Source organism: Tympanuchus pallidicinctus, unplaced genomic scaffold, assembly GCF_026119805.1.
Source record: "Tympanuchus pallidicinctus isolate F22 unplaced genomic scaffold, pur_lepc_1.0 scaffold8, whole genome shotgun sequence".
In the NCBI taxonomy this organism is placed as follows: Eukaryota; Metazoa; Chordata; class Aves; order Galliformes; family Phasianidae; genus Tympanuchus; species Tympanuchus pallidicinctus.
The window spans coordinates 9,054,021-9,073,611 of NW_026294802.1; the positions used below are offsets into that span (position 1 = coordinate 9,054,021).

The 19,591-nt window shown below is 36.7% G+C and overlaps 1 protein-coding gene across 1 annotated transcript; it reads left to right on the top strand.

The window, feature by feature from the left end:
- The first annotated feature begins 1,547 nt into the window (after positions 1-1,547).
- On the top strand, positions 1,548-18,723 carry DRAM1 (DNA damage regulated autophagy modulator 1). Its single transcript, XM_052669315.1, has 7 exons — positions 1,548-1,834; positions 7,588-7,655; positions 8,850-8,992; positions 11,691-11,868; positions 12,919-12,977; positions 15,135-15,227; positions 17,480-18,723. Exons 1-7 carry the CDS (start codon positions 1,677-1,679, stop codon positions 17,522-17,524), a joined length of 744 nt encoding a protein of 247 aa, XP_052525275.1. The 5' UTR covers positions 1,548-1,676; the 3' UTR covers positions 17,525-18,723.
- Positions 18,724-19,591: the final 868 nt, after the last annotated feature.

Genomic DNA, 19,591 nt, shown 5'->3' on the forward strand with positions numbered 1-19,591 from the left:
GATGAAATGTTTGACATTTTTCCAACAACGTCTCCTACACTGACACTTATGTGTTGTTGGATCTATAAAGAACCAAAATGACATACAGTTATTGATGAATATATATATATATATTTCTGTAATTAAAGCAAACCTCAATACACTTCTGCAGTCTAATACATGGACAGTGTATTTCTGTTGTCTGACACACGCTCACTGTACCAGAGTCTGGATATAGTGCCTGAACAGTATTCTTTTGTTTCAAAGGACAAAACAAGGTTACCTGTCACAGAGGTTAACACAAAACTTAATAACAGTGCATATTAAGGCAAGTGAAATATTAATTTCCACCCATTATTTTTTTGCATTTCTGACTTATAAGGAAATAAATACATTGCAAGACAGTTTCTGCTACTTGCAATTATTGAGACAGATGAGCTATGGAAAGATTAACTGCGATTTATTGTATTTTTTTAAGCCCTTGTTTTTCCTACATCTAAAACACCCCTCTTGCAGAGCAGTACTGAACTAGCCACCATGAAAATGGATGGGCTGTATTTTATGTGTGCGAAAGTACTCCAGCAAAATCATGAAGTATGAGTGAATTATTAGACTCAAGTTGCACCTGAAGAGTATGAGCAGTATGAGCTATTCCAAAAGGCACTCAATATGCCTTCAGCATATCCACAGTCTTGACTGTAGAGCAGTTTGTGCCATTACTTCTCTGTATTTACGCCCAGGTGTGCTGTCCTAAGTGTCTTGGTTCCTTGTGTCTCTGAAGGTTGGGGGAGTCCTGAGCTGCTACCCTACGATGCTTTCAGTATAGGGAACTTCACAGAATCACAGAGTGGCCCAGATTGGAAGGGACCTCAAGGATCTTGAATCTTCAGCCTCCCTGCCAACATGCAGGGCCACCACCCTCCCCATTTAATACTAGACCAGGCTGCCCAGGGCCTCATTCAACTTGGCCTTGAACACCTCTAGGGATGAGGCATCCACAACCTCTCTGGTCAACTTCCACAGAAAGTGGAACTCACATGAGATTGTTATGGGTTATGGAGCTACGGAGCCACAGCACACACTGAGGTGGAAGGGACCCACAGTGACTGTCGAGCCCAGCTGCTGGCTCCTCACATCACCACCCACACTCATCTTTGGGAACAGTGACTGTGCATACGGGTGTTAGTCCGGAATGCAGACAAAAGCATGCAGTCAAAGCAAACAGAAATAAACTTGAGTAGTTGTTCACAGCTTCGGCTTCAACCAAAGTGAGCACATGGAACAACGTGAGCTGGGATTAAACCCTGCTCCCCTCTCAGTGTGTGAAAAAGTGAAACCTCAGACATGTGCCAAAGGAGGTCGCGCTGTGTGTCAGAGGCGTTTTGAACGCGCGTGTGTGTGTGGGAGTGAGGGGGAGGGGGAGAGGAGGGCTTCAAACCCACACCGCAAAGCCCACGGCCGCCCGCCGGGCCCCAGCTGCCCACCGTCCCGCGCCGCCCGGTGGCCGCTGTCGGCCGTTAGCCGGGCGGGGCGGCACCGTCGGCGTGGAGCGCTGAGGAAAACGAAAGCGATAAGGGCAGGCTGCGAGCGGCGGGGAGGGGATCCCCGAGCGAACTGGAGCCGGAAAACACGCGTGAGGCGGGAGGGTGAGGCCGGCCCCAGGCGGCCTCGGTGACTCCCCGCGGCTGCGGTCTCCGATGCCCGGGGCAGGGCGGCAGCGGGAGATGCTGTGCTTTATGCCCGGGGTGGCTGTCGTGCCCGCGCTGCTTGTCGGTTGGTCCTCGGCCGCCTTCATCATCTCCTATGTGATCGCCGTGCTGGCTGGTCACGTCGAGCCGCTCGTCCCCTACATCAGGTGAGGACGGCCGGGGTTGCCGGGGCGCTGGGCTCAGCGGGCAGAACCATGCTTTACATGCACTGCCTCCTCATATCCTGATCCCTCGGAGCCACGGGATCTACATGCTGGCAGAAGTGCAAAAAAGGGTCTGGAAGAGGTTTTGGCTGGAGCCGAGGTTGTGCTGCTGGCCTGATCCTGGGGAAACTGATGCTGAATGCTCTGTACTAAGTTGTGTAAATGCAGGGTTTTTCCTTGTTCGTTTGAAAAACTCCAGAACTGGTCCAAAGTGCAACAGATGATGATGTGACTTGTAGAGACACAACTGGCTTGTTTAGGAAACAAAAGTAGGCATTTTAAAAATTGCACCATAGGAGCAATGTATGTAGAAGACTAACTGGGAAATGAGTGGTTGTCCAGAGAAGGGCAATGGAGCTGTGAGGGATTTGGAGCACAAGTCTGATGGGGAGTGGCTGAACTGGGGTTGTTTTGCCTGGAGAAGAGCAGCTCAGGGGAGACTATTCTACAATGACCTGAAAGTTTGTGGCAAGGTAGGAGTTGGCCTCTCCTCCAATGTAACAGTGATAGGACAGAAATAATGGTCTTAAGTTGCACCAGAGGAGATTCAGGTTGGATTTTAGGAAATATTTCTTCTCAAAAACAGTGGTGTTGCAGTGGTACAGACTGCTCAGGGAGGTGGTGGAGTCACCGTCCTGGAGGTGTTCATGAACTGTGTGGATGTGGCACTGAGGGACGTGGTCAGTGGGCATGGGTGGGAGATGGGCTGATGGTTGGTCTTTTCCAACCTTAGTTATCCTATGATTCTGTGATTCTATTCTATGACCGGTATGTTCTTTCTAGTATCTTGTCTCCAGAAACCTGGTCAGTCTAGATGCTAAAAAAAATTCTTTACCATGAGTGTGATCAAACACTGAAACAGGCTTTGCAGCAAAGGTGGTTTATGCCCCATGCCCACCAGTATTCAAGAGGTATTTGGATACTGGTGGCGAAGTGATCAGACTGTTGGATGCAATGATTGTTGTCAATCCTTTCAATTGCACTATTCTGTTCTATTTCATTCCATTCAATTTGATTCTAGATTTAGAATAGATGTTAGGGTTAAATTTTTCACTGAGAAGGTGGTGAGGCACTGGCGCAGGCTGCCCAGAGAAGTTGTGGATACCCCGTTCCTGTAGGCACCCAACGCTGGGTTGGCTGGGGTGTTGGGCATCCTGATTTGGTGGTTTGCAACCTTGTCCATGGAACAGAGTTGGAACTAGACGATCATTGAGGTCCCTTCCAACTCAAGTCATTCTATGATTCTGATTCATTCAATTCCTTTCCATTCTATTCAGTTCCATTCCATCTCATTGTCTTAGTCATTGAAGCACAGTTTTGTATAAATCATTGCTTATATGTAGTTAACATTTAAATCCGAATAGGGAAATTACTAGCATTTGTCTCTTAACAGCATAAAGGTGAGACAGAAATCTGAGAATGGTTTTTGATATCTAAAGAAGCTTTTCAATTACATGTTTCAAAGTAAATCTATGTCAAATTCCTTGACAGAATCTATGAACACATGCAATTTTGTAAGACTGCTAACCTGAGTTGTATATACACTTAAATTTGCTTGAAAGTTAAGTCTGTGAACGTAAGCAAGTTAGGTGATGCAACCCACTGCAACCCACAAGAAAGTTGAGCTTCATTCAAACTAAGCCAAAGAAAATTGAGCTTCATGCTTATGTCATCCTTCTTAGGATCATCTACTCAAATACAGCTCTTAGAAAGCCTGGTTCCTGTACATGCAAATATCATCTATAGTTTCAACAATCACAGTCACAGTTCCATTCTCCTCTGATTATATACAGTTTTATTGGCACAAAAAATGCAATTTCTCCTGTGTTATCCAAGAAAAATAAACCATTTGGTGTAACTATGTCTACACTCAGTACATGGTTTGTGCTCAGAACGACTTTGAGGTTTTATAATAAAAAGTTTGACAAATAGTGTTTCCTATGGTTGCAGTATATGCCGAGTCCTTGAGTAAAACATGAGTGAATAGGGCATATTTTATGTACAATTATACTTACAGTTAAGTTTTTGACAGCAAAGACATGTTGCTTGTGTCATTCTTTTTAAAGTTGCAGATGAAATCAAGAATTTACACAGATGTAAAACTGATGAAGGTATCGCAACTAACTGCCACAGTTAATTCAAGAAGAAGCTGTGTGCAGGTAATACCTAAGTAGAAAAAATGAAACAAAACAGCACAAAACAAACACCCTAAAACATTCTTATCCTTTAGCTAAGGAATATCTATAAATATCCATATACCTTAAAAAAAAAAAAAAAAAAAAAAAAAAAAAAAAAAAAAAGCAAACAGGACAGTTAAGACATTTTCAATAAAAAACAAATGAACAAACCAATGCAATATTTCAGGCCATCTGAATTATCTAGCAAAAATCTTTTTTTGAGAGAGAGATGTTTCGTTTATTTTAATATCTTTTAATGCAACATTTTACTCAGGTTTTACACTGTTGGTGAATTTTAAGTAGTTCTAAAAATATATGGTCCAGGCATATGATCTTTGTAGAAGGTACACTTGGGAATACTGTTGTTCCTCCCATGTACTCAGGCCAATATTTATAGTTCATACTTATTTTGCACATTGTTGCTTTGGGCTGAAAATCTGAATCATGGGATTCAGTGATTTAGTGAAACTTAATGTGATAAAAAGAAAGAGGAAGAATGTTGCAAGATTTCAGTTGCGCAATATCTTAACTGAACTTGAATTTGCATGGGGAAATTCCTGTTGGACAAAGGAGACAAGTATTGACAATTTTCAGTTCAACATTTCTCAAATTCTTTAAATTCTTAAGCAACCTATGCATGCCTTCAGGTAACTTGTTCACTGTATTTGTTCATCATGTGACAGCTGCCTCAGTGAGAGAAAGACCACATTTACATTTGCCATTGAAACTGTGCCAATGTCAGAATATAGTCTTCCTACCTTGAAATGTAAGTGTTCCGTTTAGAGTGAAATAGCTTAGGATGTCTACACAGAAAATCTGATGATGATGGTGATGAGTCTTTTGGCCCTAAAATATTTCTTCCCCTTCTGCTCTACTTTCTCTTCTTTTAAGACTTTAGAAGACTGCTGGACTTGGAAAAATTTGCTACGGGAGCTGGTGATTCAAATACTGTCATTTTCATACTGCGTTTCTCATTTGTCCATGACTTGCTCACCTGTGCACAATTGCAAATAAATGAGCACAAGTTTTTTGTTTCACATGTGCCTTTTTCTTTTTTCCTTTTCTTTAAAAGACAGTTACTGTCACTGAATACTTTAACTTTTTTTTCCAAAGTGACAGACCAGAATTAAAACAAAAATATATCTAAGTATTCATTTAGTCTTAGGGATATTTTTGGTTGAAATTAGGGTGCTAGGAAGATTGTATACTTTCTAAATATATTGCAGATATGATACAATATTCTCGGTATGAAGTAACTTGAAAGCATACTTCTAAAATCATTGAGTTAAAAAGTCTACAATTGCAAAATTCACCACCTATAAGGATTTTGCTTAAGAAAAGCTTTAATTAAAAAAATGACTGGAGATCTGTGCAGTTTCAGCTTATTTGGATTGCTCTTATGGTGAAGTGTTCCAAGAACTTCAAATGGTTGCTTTCTTTACATGTTCCAATTCCATTCTCTTCTCACCTACACCCTTCAAAAGCTTTGAAGTGATCACAGTCACTTAGCATAGAGCAGCCTCTGATTTGCAAAAGTCCTTCAAGGTTGTCACAAGTGGCCCACTGTTTAAATGCAGTCCTCAGCTGTATTTATGAAAACACTCAAGAAAGATGAAGAAAAGATGTGAAGTTCAAGGTTAAAAAAGCTGCCCAAACAAAGAAAGGATTAAGATGGTTTTCAGAAGCGTCAAACAAAATAAGAATCACCGTATTCTTTTCATCAATTCCATACCTAAGAGAAACAACTAATATAGGATACAAGCTGCAACAAGTCTTTAGAAGGCATTACACCAAGAGAATACCTATGAGTGGGGATTCTTAATGCTTGAGAAGTTATAGAAACTTGCCTAAAAGCTGGAGTGTCCCAAGCCTTCGTTGTCTGAACATTTGGAAGCCATCACATCAAACGGAATTAAAAGATTGTTCTGTTTTGTATCATGTAATAGAAAAGGGTTCTGCCTGCATTCCAAGCTTTCTCCCATTCTTTATAAATCATACTGTCAGCTGATAACTCAGATGCTTCTATAACGTGCAAGGGAATTATAATAATGTAGTTTCATAGTACAAATAAATATTTTGTTGTGGCCATAATTTTCTGCCTTGAAGTTAACAAAATTGTCAACATCTTTATTTGAAAGCATTTGCGTATGCAGACACAGTTTTCTCTTTTGGCTGCTAGAGAACAGGCACTCATGATGAGATCCTGTCATTTTGCCTGCGTTCAGCATGAAAACTAATCCAGCCTCTGCTGGAATGAAGCGGATTTAACTTCGTGAAACATACTGAAAATCTCTAGCTAGTAGCTGCTTGCCTCACCATATAGCTAAGAGAAAGTTTCATTCTCAGAGTCTATGTTCAGTTTCCAATGAATTTTGGCATTAGCTAAAATCTTCCCTGTGTTTATGAGAATAGTGTTCCTTGGGTGTCTTTGTTTACAATACACAACCATGTTAGTACTCATGAGGAAATTACACCACAGCCTCTCAATAGCGGTGGGGGATTGAAAACTCAGTTCACACCCAAATTATCTAAGGGTTTATGAGCTACCTACTTGCTATTGGCTTGACCAAGAGAGTCTTATCTAATAGATATTCTCAACTGGTTGTGTTTTAGACAAGTAAAAATAATGCAAAGAGGTGATGGCATTGCTGTATTCTTATTTACACAGAGCACTCACATAATCTCAAGAGTCCTACTTGAGGGGACTTGAATCCTTATCCTCCCAGGAGTATGCCCGTCCTGTAAGGCAAAAGCATTCTCTGGTATGGGTGTTAACTCCTATGTAGGGAAAAGAGGGAAAAGAATTCTGTGATGAAGGTATTCCATTTTCTAGGCAACATACATTTTTTAAAGATGACATTTTTCATATGAATGTATTCATTTATGAATGAATGGATATTCTCACACTCACACTCCATTTCTCTGGCCCAGGGAACTTCTAATTATCCATTAAAAGAACAATTTGCTTCAGCAAAAGAAGCTTGCAATATCTTGGACTGAGAGTACTCTTAAGCTACACCTACATTACAAAATTAAACAATGCCTAGCAACATTCCCAGGTGTTGGAGCACAACTGCTCTTCTGGGGTATGGTCCTTTGAAACACGTTAGGAAATTAAGCTCAATTCTCTTAACATTTTAGGATACTGAATGCCGTTAGATAAGTTTATCACAGTGTTAGTTCAGTGGATAAAATATCATTTATACAATCATTTATTTAATTTATTATGAAAGTATTGCAATCTGACACATCTATGCATATTGCATACACAAGAAGAAGGAATGCAGTTCAAATATTGTGCTCCAAATACGTGATTTCTTTCTGAAAACAAAGTCTCAGTACTACAAAGAAAGCTTAAGAATGCTGCAAGTGACGTTACAGTTTTTATGTTCAAACGTGATACATACATAACAGCAGTTCACACTAGCTACATACTTCTTGGGGCTTCATTTGTCCATTTCATTTATGTTTTAAAGATCTCAATTAACCTTAAATTTCTTCTCTCTCTTCTTGCTTTAGTGATACTGGAACTAAACCTCCGGAGAGTGGTATCTTTGGCTTTATGATTAATATTTCAGCACTTTTAGGTATGTATGAATTATTTGATCTGAACACAGTAAAGCAACGTAAACTTGCAAATGTTCTCTGCTTGTGTTGGAGTCCATGCAATGTTCAGCAGAAAAAATAATCTACAATTAAATAACAATTTAATGGTATATCAGTGATAAGGAATTCCCATACAAGGGCAAGGTACTTGCCAGTACTGTCACCTTAGTGGCCCTTTTGTCTCTTAAGAGCATTTAATCAGTGCAAAGTAGTTGGTGTAACTGGAAATAAGAAGTGGAGGAAAGATGGTGTTAAAAAATGGTGTTAAGGCAACACTTGTTTTCTGTGAAGATGCCTACTCCTCCAGTATATCTGCTTATTTTGAATGAGAAAGTTTGGCAGTTCCTATTTAATTCTAGGGGATGGAGGGTCAATAGCTATGTGACTGTGTGTATGGAGTCTGTGATGAACTTCATGCAGAGTAAAATCCCACATTTTACTTTTTCAAAAAGACTCATTCAGTCATACTGTCTAGTTGAATTTCATTAACATCTTAGTACACGAACAACATTAGGTGGTTTAATTTTCTAGCTGTAGATAAAATGTTCTGTGTTATCAAACTGAATTACAGTTTTGCTTTTTTCATGGAATCTGGTCTACTACTTATTATACACTAATGAACCATGACCTTCTAAATCAATAGAGGTTTTTGTCAGGAGTGAACTGCATAGAGGTTGCAATAAAATGTGTGTGTAAAGGAGACCCTGTTGTATGAAAGATTAGCCAACACTGCTTCAAAATTTTGTGAATATTTTCTGAATACAGAGCTAGTTACTTTTTTTTCCTGTGTACAGACTATGAAAATATATTAATTCTTCAGGTTGTCTATTATTAAAAGATGTAGTTCTAGTACAAAATTATATATCAAAGCGGAAGGAATTCTCCCATTTTCATGTTGTGGATCTTCTCACTGTAACAGCTATTCCAAATGTGGAAAGCCAGTGCCTGGTACTTCGTATGGTATTCAAATTCATAATTTTCTTTAACCAATTTGAAATTCTTTCTAGATGACACTGATATACAGTGTTGAGTTTAAGATGTGTAAGAATAGTTGCAAAATTAAAGACAGTATTATTTATCGGATAATGCTTATCATTTAATTCTGTATGTAAATTTGTTATAGGGCAAGAAATATAAGAGATTTATGAACATTAAAAAAATGTTTCTTTTTTCAGGTGCAATTACAATGTATATCAGATATTTAATAATAGAGAAGCAGAATGAATCACTGCGCTTTGTTAGGTCTTCATGCAACACGTTTTCATTGTGTATTGGACTGATGGGTTGTACTGGAATGGGCATAGTTGCAACTTTTCAGGTAGGATCATATTTTCATATCATAAATAAAATGAAAGGTTTTTTAGCAGTTAAAAATGTAATCGATTGGAATGGTTCATATTATTCTAGTATGGATATTTGGGAAGTGGAGCAAGAATGTCTTTTTTGCCCCCGGCTTTTTAACAGCTTTAAAACTACAGACTTGGTTTACTCCTCTGAACTCAATTCTTTTTTTTTTTTTTTTTTTTTTGCATAGCTATGTAGGCAAGGGGCTCAATGTGTGCTTATCCTATAACATGTTTGTACTAGAAGACAACTTCATATATAAATATATTTTACATATACATTCTGCATCTCAGAGTCAAATCAAGTATACCAGGCAAGTAGCTTGAGATATTGCCTTTAAATCTTTGGGAACAGCTAAAATATTTCCTTCAAAGGATGGTCTACTTTTAGAAATGTTTTGGTAAAGACTGCTATGCTCATATAATAACCTGACAAAGTATAGAGAAATGGAAAACAAAGATTGTGAAGGCATCAGCCAATGAAATTTTTGAATGTAATTGACATGCTGTTTTCAAACTATTTAATCTCTCTGTCTTAGACTGCTATCTTGCTTTTTTATTTTTACCTCTAAGCAGTGCACGTAGAAAGCAAACATTACAGACAATGCATATTACTCTATTTTAATTTATTTATAGGTGGCACAAAAAAAAATCAGATGATGGGTAGCAATGTTGCTGGCCTAAAATATAAAACAAACTCAGCTTTAATAAGGAAAAGCTACATAAGGCATACAAAGTGATTTGGAGAGTAAGGGAAGTAGAAATTCTGCTCTTCATGTTTCAGAAGTTCTTATCTAACCTTTATTGGCTGTCCTTGCCTGCTCATATATTTCCTCCATACTCAAGTATCATAGTAGATCTGACTGACATTTCTGGGCATCACTTCATTTTCACTCTTTCCTAAGCAAAATACCTGGTTTATTGAAAAGACTTCAGAAATACTGCTGTATTTCATGTATATGTAAGATGTACACTTACACAAATCTAATGCTACTTATGATGAGTTTTAAGCAGTATAATTAGCTGCAAAGAAAATTTTTCATACTTTTGCTGCAAGGTAAGGTATGCTAGGTAGAATAGGATTTTAATGGCATTGCTTTCTGAACACTTAACAAAAGTGAGAATAAGAGTGGTAGAAAACCCTAGCAGTGAATTCTCTAAAAGCAAAAGACATTCTGGAAGAATAAGTTATGGTCATGAATGAGGCGTTTGTTCTCTATTTTAAATAATGAAATGCCTGACAGTGAAGGGATAGCTTTAAGAATACAACTGGATATAGAATGAAAAGACTTGTAGCTCTTATTGAATGAGGCAAAGCAGAAAGTCAGGTCTCAGTAGGTTTGTTTTTGCCTTTTGGACATTAAACATTATTAAAGAGAGATCTCACTGTCTTGGACTAAAAGACTTAGCAGGCTTACCACACCAGATGTAGCAAGATCTCCTACAGTTCTGTAGGAGTTATGTGTAATGTGTTTCTTAGGGAAGCTGTGCCAGCTTGAAAGGAGCAAGACTGAGAGCTGCACAAGAAAAGCTCTGCATATTGTATGTAGGGCTGAATGTAAAAGCTAGCAGTTATGCTTAATGCTTTTTATACCAAATACTGTCATTTCTGCATGGAAGGCAAAAAGTGGGACAGAGGAGAAGAAAGCCCAAATATAGATGAGAGACCACTGCAATGCCTCTGTGAGAAACATGCTTTAAAATTTGTCAGAACTTAATACATCACAGAGAGACAGAAGGGAGATAAGTAGAAAAAATGCAAAGAGAAAAAAATTGAAGCAGAACATGTGAACATAATCCCCATTAAAAGAAAAAGAAAACAGTGGCCACCAGACAGAAAAGATATTAAAATATAAATTTGAAACTAATGTCTCTGTTTGATGCTAGATTCCAGAGTAGCGTAACTTAGTGTTCCTATTTATTTTTTTTTTTAACATTTAGAAATACAACAATTTCTTTGGAATCTCAAACTGTTTCATTACAAGATTTTTCACTTGCTTGTGTTTGAAATGAGAGAATATTCTATGTTCAGATTTTTACAAAAATACAGGCCACATGTAGTGATATTTTCACTTGTGGAAAATTAATAAAAGTTACTGTTGATGTGCTAAAGAGTAAGAGTAAGAGGGCTGAATAATTCAAGAGATTGACAGTGGAAGATCTTTCTGCTGATTCATTTCCTGAGACCTTGTGACTGCCCACTGAAGCATGGGGGACAAAGCCGTAGCAGTCAGGGTTCATATCAGCTGCCATGAAACCTCACCGTTAGTGTGGCCATAAAAGTGCAGATTCAACTTTCAACACTAAAGAAAGAAAATGTTCAGCAAAGTAAAGGGAAAAAGGAGGTATAAGAATCTCTTAAGAAAAACACAAGCCAGTTCCTGCCTGTGAAAACAGTAATCAACAATAATCAACTGCTGAACAGCACTTAAAATTATCTGCGCTTTTTCTGTGCTTGACTTTGACCTGTTGGCTTTGTTCAAGGTTAGCCTACCCCTCTGGGCTACTCCTTCTATTTTTCTTTCATCTTCTCTATGTAGATTACTTGGAGAAGAGAGAGTTTCCTGCTGCTTCTACATGCTCAGCATAATGTAGCTATCATCTTCTCAAGACTCACTGCCTCCTACCACGGTAGAAATAAACAGCTAACCACTGTGTTGATTCTCTTTCCAGGAGCTGTCTGTTCCCAGCGTCCATGACATAGGAGCTTTGGTGGCATTTGGCTGTGGTGTTGTATACATAACGCTTCAATCTATCATCTCTTACAAGTCCTGCCCACAATGGAACACTTATTTTGTGTGTCACATAAGGATGCTCATATCTGTAATATCATGCATTTCTTTCATTCCCAGTATCCTTTATAGTGTATCCCCCTGCTTTCCCTTTGTGCCTTCATGATCATTCTTTGAAGTTATACCATTGCTAATACAGGATGAAAATGAGGTTACAGTCTTTGCTTAGGACTCTCAAATATTTCCGCTATAATAATGCAGATAGCTTGTCAGAACACTATTAATAGCATAAAGTTAAGCTTCAGAGTCATTTCAAAAAGATGTACCAATACCCTGATGTTCTTCATGGGGTTACACAATAATTCAGATAGGAAGGAACATCAGGAAGTCAGCTAGACCAGCTTCCCCACCTCCTCCATTTATAGGGGGTTGTAGAAGATCTGCAAAACATAGGGTACCACTTCTATAGAAAATCTAATTCAGACACTCTAAACACTGTTGGCATACGTCAGATTTCCTTCCAGCCTAAGCAGATGCTTTAGTTCGTGTTTGCTGGCATTTGGCTTAACCAAATGCCTCCTAAAGACACACTCAATACACTTATTGGATTTTGCCATAGCTCGCTGAAATTTGAGTAATTCCATTGGTTTTATTAGATTTTAAGTGATCTTCCAGTGTTAAATCTGGTTGCAGCAGATTATCATGTCATCCAGCTACAGTCTGCTTTTGTTTTCAGCAGCTGTAAAGTATTTTTAAAGAGGGAGCCAATCCTGAGAGAAAATTATACAAATGTATCAAGGTCCTCATTGTGAACCTATGGAAAATGAGCTCATTTCCCTTCCAACATTGCCAGGCTCTGTGGCCACAGTCTTCAGTCATCAATTTGAGCTATGCTTTGGAATGTCTCCCCATACTCTCAGTGCTTTGGAAGAACTCCACAAAACCTTCATTTGTTTAGAAATTTGTTTTGATTGCTAGCATTCGTTCCCTTTTAATAACACACTTTACTTACTGTCTTAAAATTTTGATGTGATATTCTGGTTGTTCAGGATCTCTCGTATTAGAGAACGGGAAAATAGGAGGGGGAAATGGAATCTATTTTTATAAGCAGACATTCTTGCTATCAGTCATTAACTTTTATAGTTTCCTTTACGCTGTTTTTTCCCCAGTGATTGTGTTTGCTTCAAGAATTTCCATGACAAAAATTGATTGGACTCCAAGTGAAAAGGTAAAATTCCATTAGGAAGCCAACTTACTCAGTTTCATTCTATTTGCAGAATTCTGTTATGTTTGTCTAAAAGTGTATAGCATTACACACTCCTCAGAGACTTTGAAGAGTACATTCTCACGAACAAAAGATCACTGTGTTTTGGGTTTTATTAGTTTACTGTTATTTCTTCATTAGCAAATTGTGGCTAGTTGAAATCATGGATGGGTAAAACTGAAGACAGTTAGACTTTCGTTTTAACTAGGCACTAGAAACTTACCAGTAGAACAAAGCATAAAAAACAAATGTTCTGGTAATGACTTGTTCTACTTCCTTCTATGGTCACAGTTCTTGAAAATGAATCTCACACATGGAACAAAGGCGAACCAATTTGATTCTGACACTTTCAAGTTTTTCTGCTGCATTTCTTTTCTTAGTTTTTGCTATCGTTCCTTACTAGTTAATCTTTACTAGCATGGTAAACATTGGGTGGTTGTATTCAATTAAGTAACAGGTATTTGAGTGGTTTTTGGTGTTATCAGAATGATTATTATGAAGGGCAAATTTTATTTTTGTACAAACTTTCCCACATGGAGATATTCCAAAATCAATTTAAATAATACAGAGAGTTTATCCAGCTTCAAGTGTTTCATAAAAGCAAATTTGGTAAATGTATTTCAACAGTAAACATTTGATAAATGTATTTCTAAAGTTAGATAATCTTAGTAATAGCTACCTCTTGAGGCTTGTTTTGTTGTTTTTTATTTTTTTTAATTGAAATGAAAAAATGTTTTTATTGAAAGATGGCACACTTGTTGACAGCACATGAAGAAACACTTCTAATTCTGCTTGTGTCATACTATATAGGACTTTCCATGATAAGGGGCAGTCGTACAATGGTTGCCATCCATTTAAAAACATTGTGAGAATTTCCTGTAAGGGATTGTACTACTGAACTCACTGACTCTGAGTTAAAGTTTTGAATATGGGCACTTTGATATTCTTTACATATGAACATATATTTATCAGGTGAAAATTATGTGTTGATCTTGTGCTAACTGTAATTTTCTTACATATTTATACACTATAGATACATCATGCATTTGCATAGTTATGCACAAGACATATTGTTTAATGGGATATATACAGTCTTGATAAATATACTTAATATTTTCTACAAATGAAATCTATTAACTTTTATACAATAAGTCATTAGGATGATGAGTTGTAAGCCTTAGAATATTTATTGAATTTATGAATGTTTCTCATTTAACAATACCTATCTTTATAAAGACTTGAACTAACTACATGTGATTTTACATACGAAATCAGTTTCATTTCCCTTTGAAATAAAATAGCATAACATTTGGTGACAACGCTAGCTATTCATAAAACAAGCACAGTGGATTCATTGATGGAAAAGAAACACACTTAAATTTAGTGAGTATAAGTTGCTTAGAAGATTGTTAGGTTTGTTATTGCTTTTATTTTATCTTTTATGTTACAGTGATATAGGCTCACATAGTATGTATTTGAATGTATCTTTATGTATTTGAATAGTACTGTTCTGTTTAATTATTGTAAAGTTGGAGCTCCTAAACAAGAGTCCAGGATCCTGTTATATAAGCTTGGAACACATCTCTCCAAGTGATTTATCATTTGAAGCACATGGACTCCTTTCTCAACTCATACACTGTCTTTTAGGGATTACTCTTTTCAAAGCCTCAGAGCACTAAGCTTCTGACAGACTTGTTGTGAACTCCCAGCACCATACTACCTGGTGGCACTGTAAGACTATCTAATCTGTGGCCTGGAATAAAACCTTTTCAACATTCATCATCAGAGTTTACAGGTTTAGAAGATGTCTTATATGCAAAAAAATAATAAAAACTGTTTGCATACCGCAGACCAAAAAATGGGAGTAGAAAGGTGTTTGTAAGGATTTGTTTACACATACCTTATGAAGTTTCATATTATTGTGAATCTCCTTTTCTTATGCAAAATAATAAGAAAAGTTTAATGGCAAAATTTAAGCAGTCCCTCTTACTTTGAAATATTCTATATTTCTGCTGTGTACATCAATGAGAATTTCTATTCTCAAGCTTATTTTTATAACATTCCACAGTTATTTTTTTAGCTGTTTTTTCTGAAAATTTATTTTGTGCCTCATTCCATCAGGATTATACTTACCATTTCATGAGTGCAATCTGTGAATGGACAGTGGCCTTTGGTTTCGTCTTCTTCTTCTTAACATTCATTAAAGATTTTCAGGTTGGTATGTGAATTTTTTAGCAGTGACTGAAAACTATGAATTGAGTAACAAATGCAATAGAAAATTGCTACTCTTTATCTGAGCTAGAAATACCAAAGCTATACACAAACAAATTTTCTGTGAGAAGCCATTTCTGCCTACCTTGTGAATATATTTTCCTCTGTTTTTTAAAACAAAAAATAGTGTTATAAATCAGTTTAATAGGTGTTTGGTCTTAAAAATGTCTCAATAAATGCGTATCTGTATTTAATAATGGCTTTGTAGAAAGAGACCCTTAAAAGAGTATATAACACCAAAACAAATGCTGCAACTCAAACTGCATTTCTTTCTACCTGAGGTATTTCATATAATAATGCACTTTATTTCAAATGTAGCTGTTTCATTTATTTCCACAAATTACGTATTTTGATACCTGTTCCCTCATAATGTGAAGAATATCAAGTACATTTTGAATAGCACTAACATGAAAACATTTTGTTTCGTGTAGCTTCAGTTTCTGGTGATTCATCAAACATGACTACAAGAAGAGAAAATATTAGATGAGTTAAAAAGAAAACACTTTTATGTGACTTGAGCTTAGTTTCTTCAGCTTACTCTTCCCACATTTTCTTGCTTACCCATCATGTTTTAGCTGCAGTTTCATGGGTTTTTGATTCAGTGCAGGGATATTAAGTGCTGAAAATATGAATATGCGAGGCTTAAATTCAGCAGAAGAACTTGTAAAAAAACATCAAAAAACATAAAAAAACACTGCTTATGGTAAGTGCCTACTGAAGATGCCACTGTACATGTTAGGAAGATCATTGTTTCCTTGCCCATCTCACAGTTCTGGATATTTGATTTCTCCATATCATGGCTGCATCATTTAAAGATAGAAAAGACAGAGAAATGCTGTTTTGCATCATAACTAAGAACTAAATCACTGTGGACACTGTATCACGTATGTAGGTCTTTCACAAATACCATTCTCTCACACAATTCCCAGAAAGTTAAAAATTATAGATACAAAATACTTGTGTAACTGAAGAACTACTTGGGATCACATATGCGAGCCAACTGGTGCTGCTATAAATTGCTGGAAACTGTAACTGGGTCTTTTGGAGATGGGAGGTAAGGAAAATAGTGGGAGCCCTCTAAGTCATAAAACTTAAGTTTTACATGAGATCACATAAAATTTTGTAATTAGCATAACTTGCTTTTTCACTTACATGCTTGCTAAGCATGGGAATAGTTAACACATACGTGGTTTATCCATATATAAACCATACATAACTTTCATGAGCATATGTGAAAATCAGTTTTCAGCTAAGGATGAGAGTGGTGAGGTGCTGGAACAGGCTGCCCAGAGAGGTTCTGGATGCCCTGTCCCTGGAGGTGTTCAAGGCCAGGTTGGATGGGGCCCTGGGCAGCCTGGTCTAGTATTGAATGGGGAGGTTGGTGGCCCTGCATGTGGCAGGGAGGTTGGAGAGTCATGATCCTTGAGGTCCCTTCCAACCCAAGTCATTCTGTGATTCTGTGACTAATAATACTGAATAGGCTATGGCTGTAGGGTTTTCCCATATTAAAATGGAATCTGTATTATGCTGAAATAAATGTATTGAAAAAAATGTAATTTATCAAAATTGCAGAATGAATTATATTAAGGGCCTGTAACTGTCTTCCAAAACTGACAAAAAATATTCAAGCACCATCATCAAATTTACCACTTGTCTTCTCTTGTATTTACTGCCAGTTCACCATGGTTTGATGATTACATTTCTGATAGCATTGATTTTACCACTGAAGTCATACCTTGCAGATACACATTTGTAGTCAGTACCATAGTGCTCAGAGAATAACTTAGTCAATGGCTCTCTTCAAATCACAAAATTCAAACACTGAAAGTTTAACTACATATAACATTATGATCTCAATAAATAAAAAAAAGCAATAGAATTAAATGAAATGTATATATTTTAACTTACAGGCTATAAAATAACATGGCATATAGTGTCAATGTTTGACGAAGACATTTTTTTATTGCATTCTCTTTTTTTGTCTTAATCAGTGTCACAGGAAGACAAACTATTAATCCAGGAAACGAAACACCAGACTATAAGAAAAATAATCCTTCGTTATTTTTAAATATTTCTCACAGTACATATTGCATTAAAATATGTATTTTGTTGTTATAATTCCTTGTATTCCTTGTATATCACAGAACTGTAAAATTAATTTATCTTAAGCTGATCTGTTTTTATTTTTCTTTTAGAGAGTTACTTTAAGAATATCAACAGAAATACATGAAGACTCCTGATAGCAGAGAACGCTGTATTTTGAATTGATGAATATTTTATGTTTCTTTTTATTATGGAAAACATTGCAGAGGAGCAGGGATTTCAAGTTCTATGAAGAACCCACACCATTAATTCTGCAACATCTTTAAAAGCATCCACCAAAACATTTTAAATACTAGCAGCAATATTCCTGCTCCCTTTTTGCATTATTCTGTAATTTTTATATTGTTTTATGTATTCAAAATACTGCAATAGAAGTAATCTACAGAAACATTTAAAAGATGTGGACCTCCTCAGTTATTCCCCTCTGGGCAGAGCCATAGTCTTTTTCATTTGTTGTAGTCTGATAAGTTGCATTGGCTTTAAACTTGAGAAAATACAGCCTGGAAATAGTTTGAAAAGTTTAAAGACAATGGACAACACTAAACCTGAACTCCTACTCTTAAGTTGCAAGGAGCGTGGAGGAAGCAGAAGCTGGCAACTTTGTTTCAAGATTTGATATTTGCAATTAGTTGACTGGAACACTATACTAAAAGCTTTTGATGGTGGACACAAATCGTAGAAGTTTTAACTATATTGCATGAAAAATGTTTTCTAATCATCTTTGCACGATATACATTGTAAAAGTCTATTCCCTTTTTTTCCCCTTTTATGCGTTCCTGGACACAGGAAGCTCAAAACTAAAGTGGAATAGGAAGGAAATTTACATTTATATGAGATGTACTAAAAAGAAATCATACTGCTGTGTGGTTAATACGGAGCAGAAGTTTTCCAGCCTTTGTTTTAATCTACAGTGACTACAATAAGTCTCCAAAAAGTTACTGAGAATGACTAGAGAACAAGAAGAGGCACTGATAGTTTTCATGTATAAGCATATGAGTGTGATATATGTAAAGAAATGAAAAAAATAATCCTGGAGAGCTTCTGTGGTTAAGATATGGCACATTTACTGCTATTAATGCACTCCTCTGATGAAGTACTTGGAAAGGACATAACTGAGAAGTCACATGTTACCAAGTATCTGAAGGCAAAATGTTCTTTCATGGGCTGATTCACGACCTCCACTTAAAGCAGTAACCACCTGGCTACCAATCAAATTTTGTGAAAATAAAAAAAATGTTAATTTTGGAGAGTGATGCCTTAAGACTAGTCTTCTGTTGGCATTTCCTTTAATGGGTATTTTAAACTGTAATAAATTCATCTGTTTCACAACTTAAAAGCATCCATGTGTTCTTAATAAGCTATTCCAAATAATAATATTAAAAACGTTTTCCTTTGACAGATTTGCTTTCTACAATTTTCAGGTTAGCCTGAAATGTTATAGTTTATAGTTATGATCATGCTGAAAATAATATTTAGCGTAGATCAGATGCAAGACTTACTGTTTTGCGTGTTAAGTGTCCTGCAAGGGGCACATATTCCTTGGTCTGAAGATCAGAAATACTCATCAGAAACTGTATGCCAACCATGAAATGACATCCTGTTATTTTCAAAGGCCAGGTTAAGACTGTATTTTATGTATTTCATAGATTTTAGTGAGAACTGTTGGTGGTAAGTGGATGGTTGGACTGGATGATCTTGTAGATCTTTTCCAACCTTGGTGATTCCATGATTCTATGATATTGTATTGTGATTTGTTCTTTGGCTTTTTATTCCTAGTTCTCTCAAACTAATGTATAAGAAGCTTGAAAATATTACTTCAAATGAGATTTGATGTAAACTCATCAGTTTATGGAACTCTTTAAATGGACAAAAGAAATCATGCTAATTTGAAGTTCAGCCTTTAGTAAAGTTTAACATGTTTTTACAGTGAATTCACTTACACAAGAAAATAGTTCTTTGGACTTTATTGACTCAAGTAAAAATCACTACAATGTTCCGCAAGTTTTAAGGCGCAGAGGCAGCAAACACTGAAGAAAACTTTCAATCATTCCCAACACAAGTCTCCTGAAATGAGTTCATGCTTACTTAATCTCTACATCCCCTTCTCCTCAAAATAATCTTAACCAATCTGTAAGCACTTTCACAGTGCTTACAGTTTTCTGAGGAGAAAAAACAAACCACATCCATTTCAGAGTAAGCAGGAT

What these genes read in the sequence shown, in the direction of transcription:
- DRAM1 (XM_052669315.1), top strand. Translation starts at nt 1,677, where the DNA reads ATGCCCGGGGCAGGGCGGCAGCGGGAGATGCTGTGCTTTATGCCCGGG. An exon ending in ATTGGACTCCAAGTGAAAAG is followed by an intron (nt 12,978 to 15,134) that starts GTAAAATTCCAT and finishes TCATTCCATCAG; the next exon opens with GATTATACTTACCATTTCAT. An exon ending in CATTCATTAAAGATTTTCAG is followed by an intron (nt 15,228 to 17,479) that starts GTTGGTATGTGA and finishes TTTTTCTTTTAG; the next exon opens with AGAGTTACTTTAAGAATATC.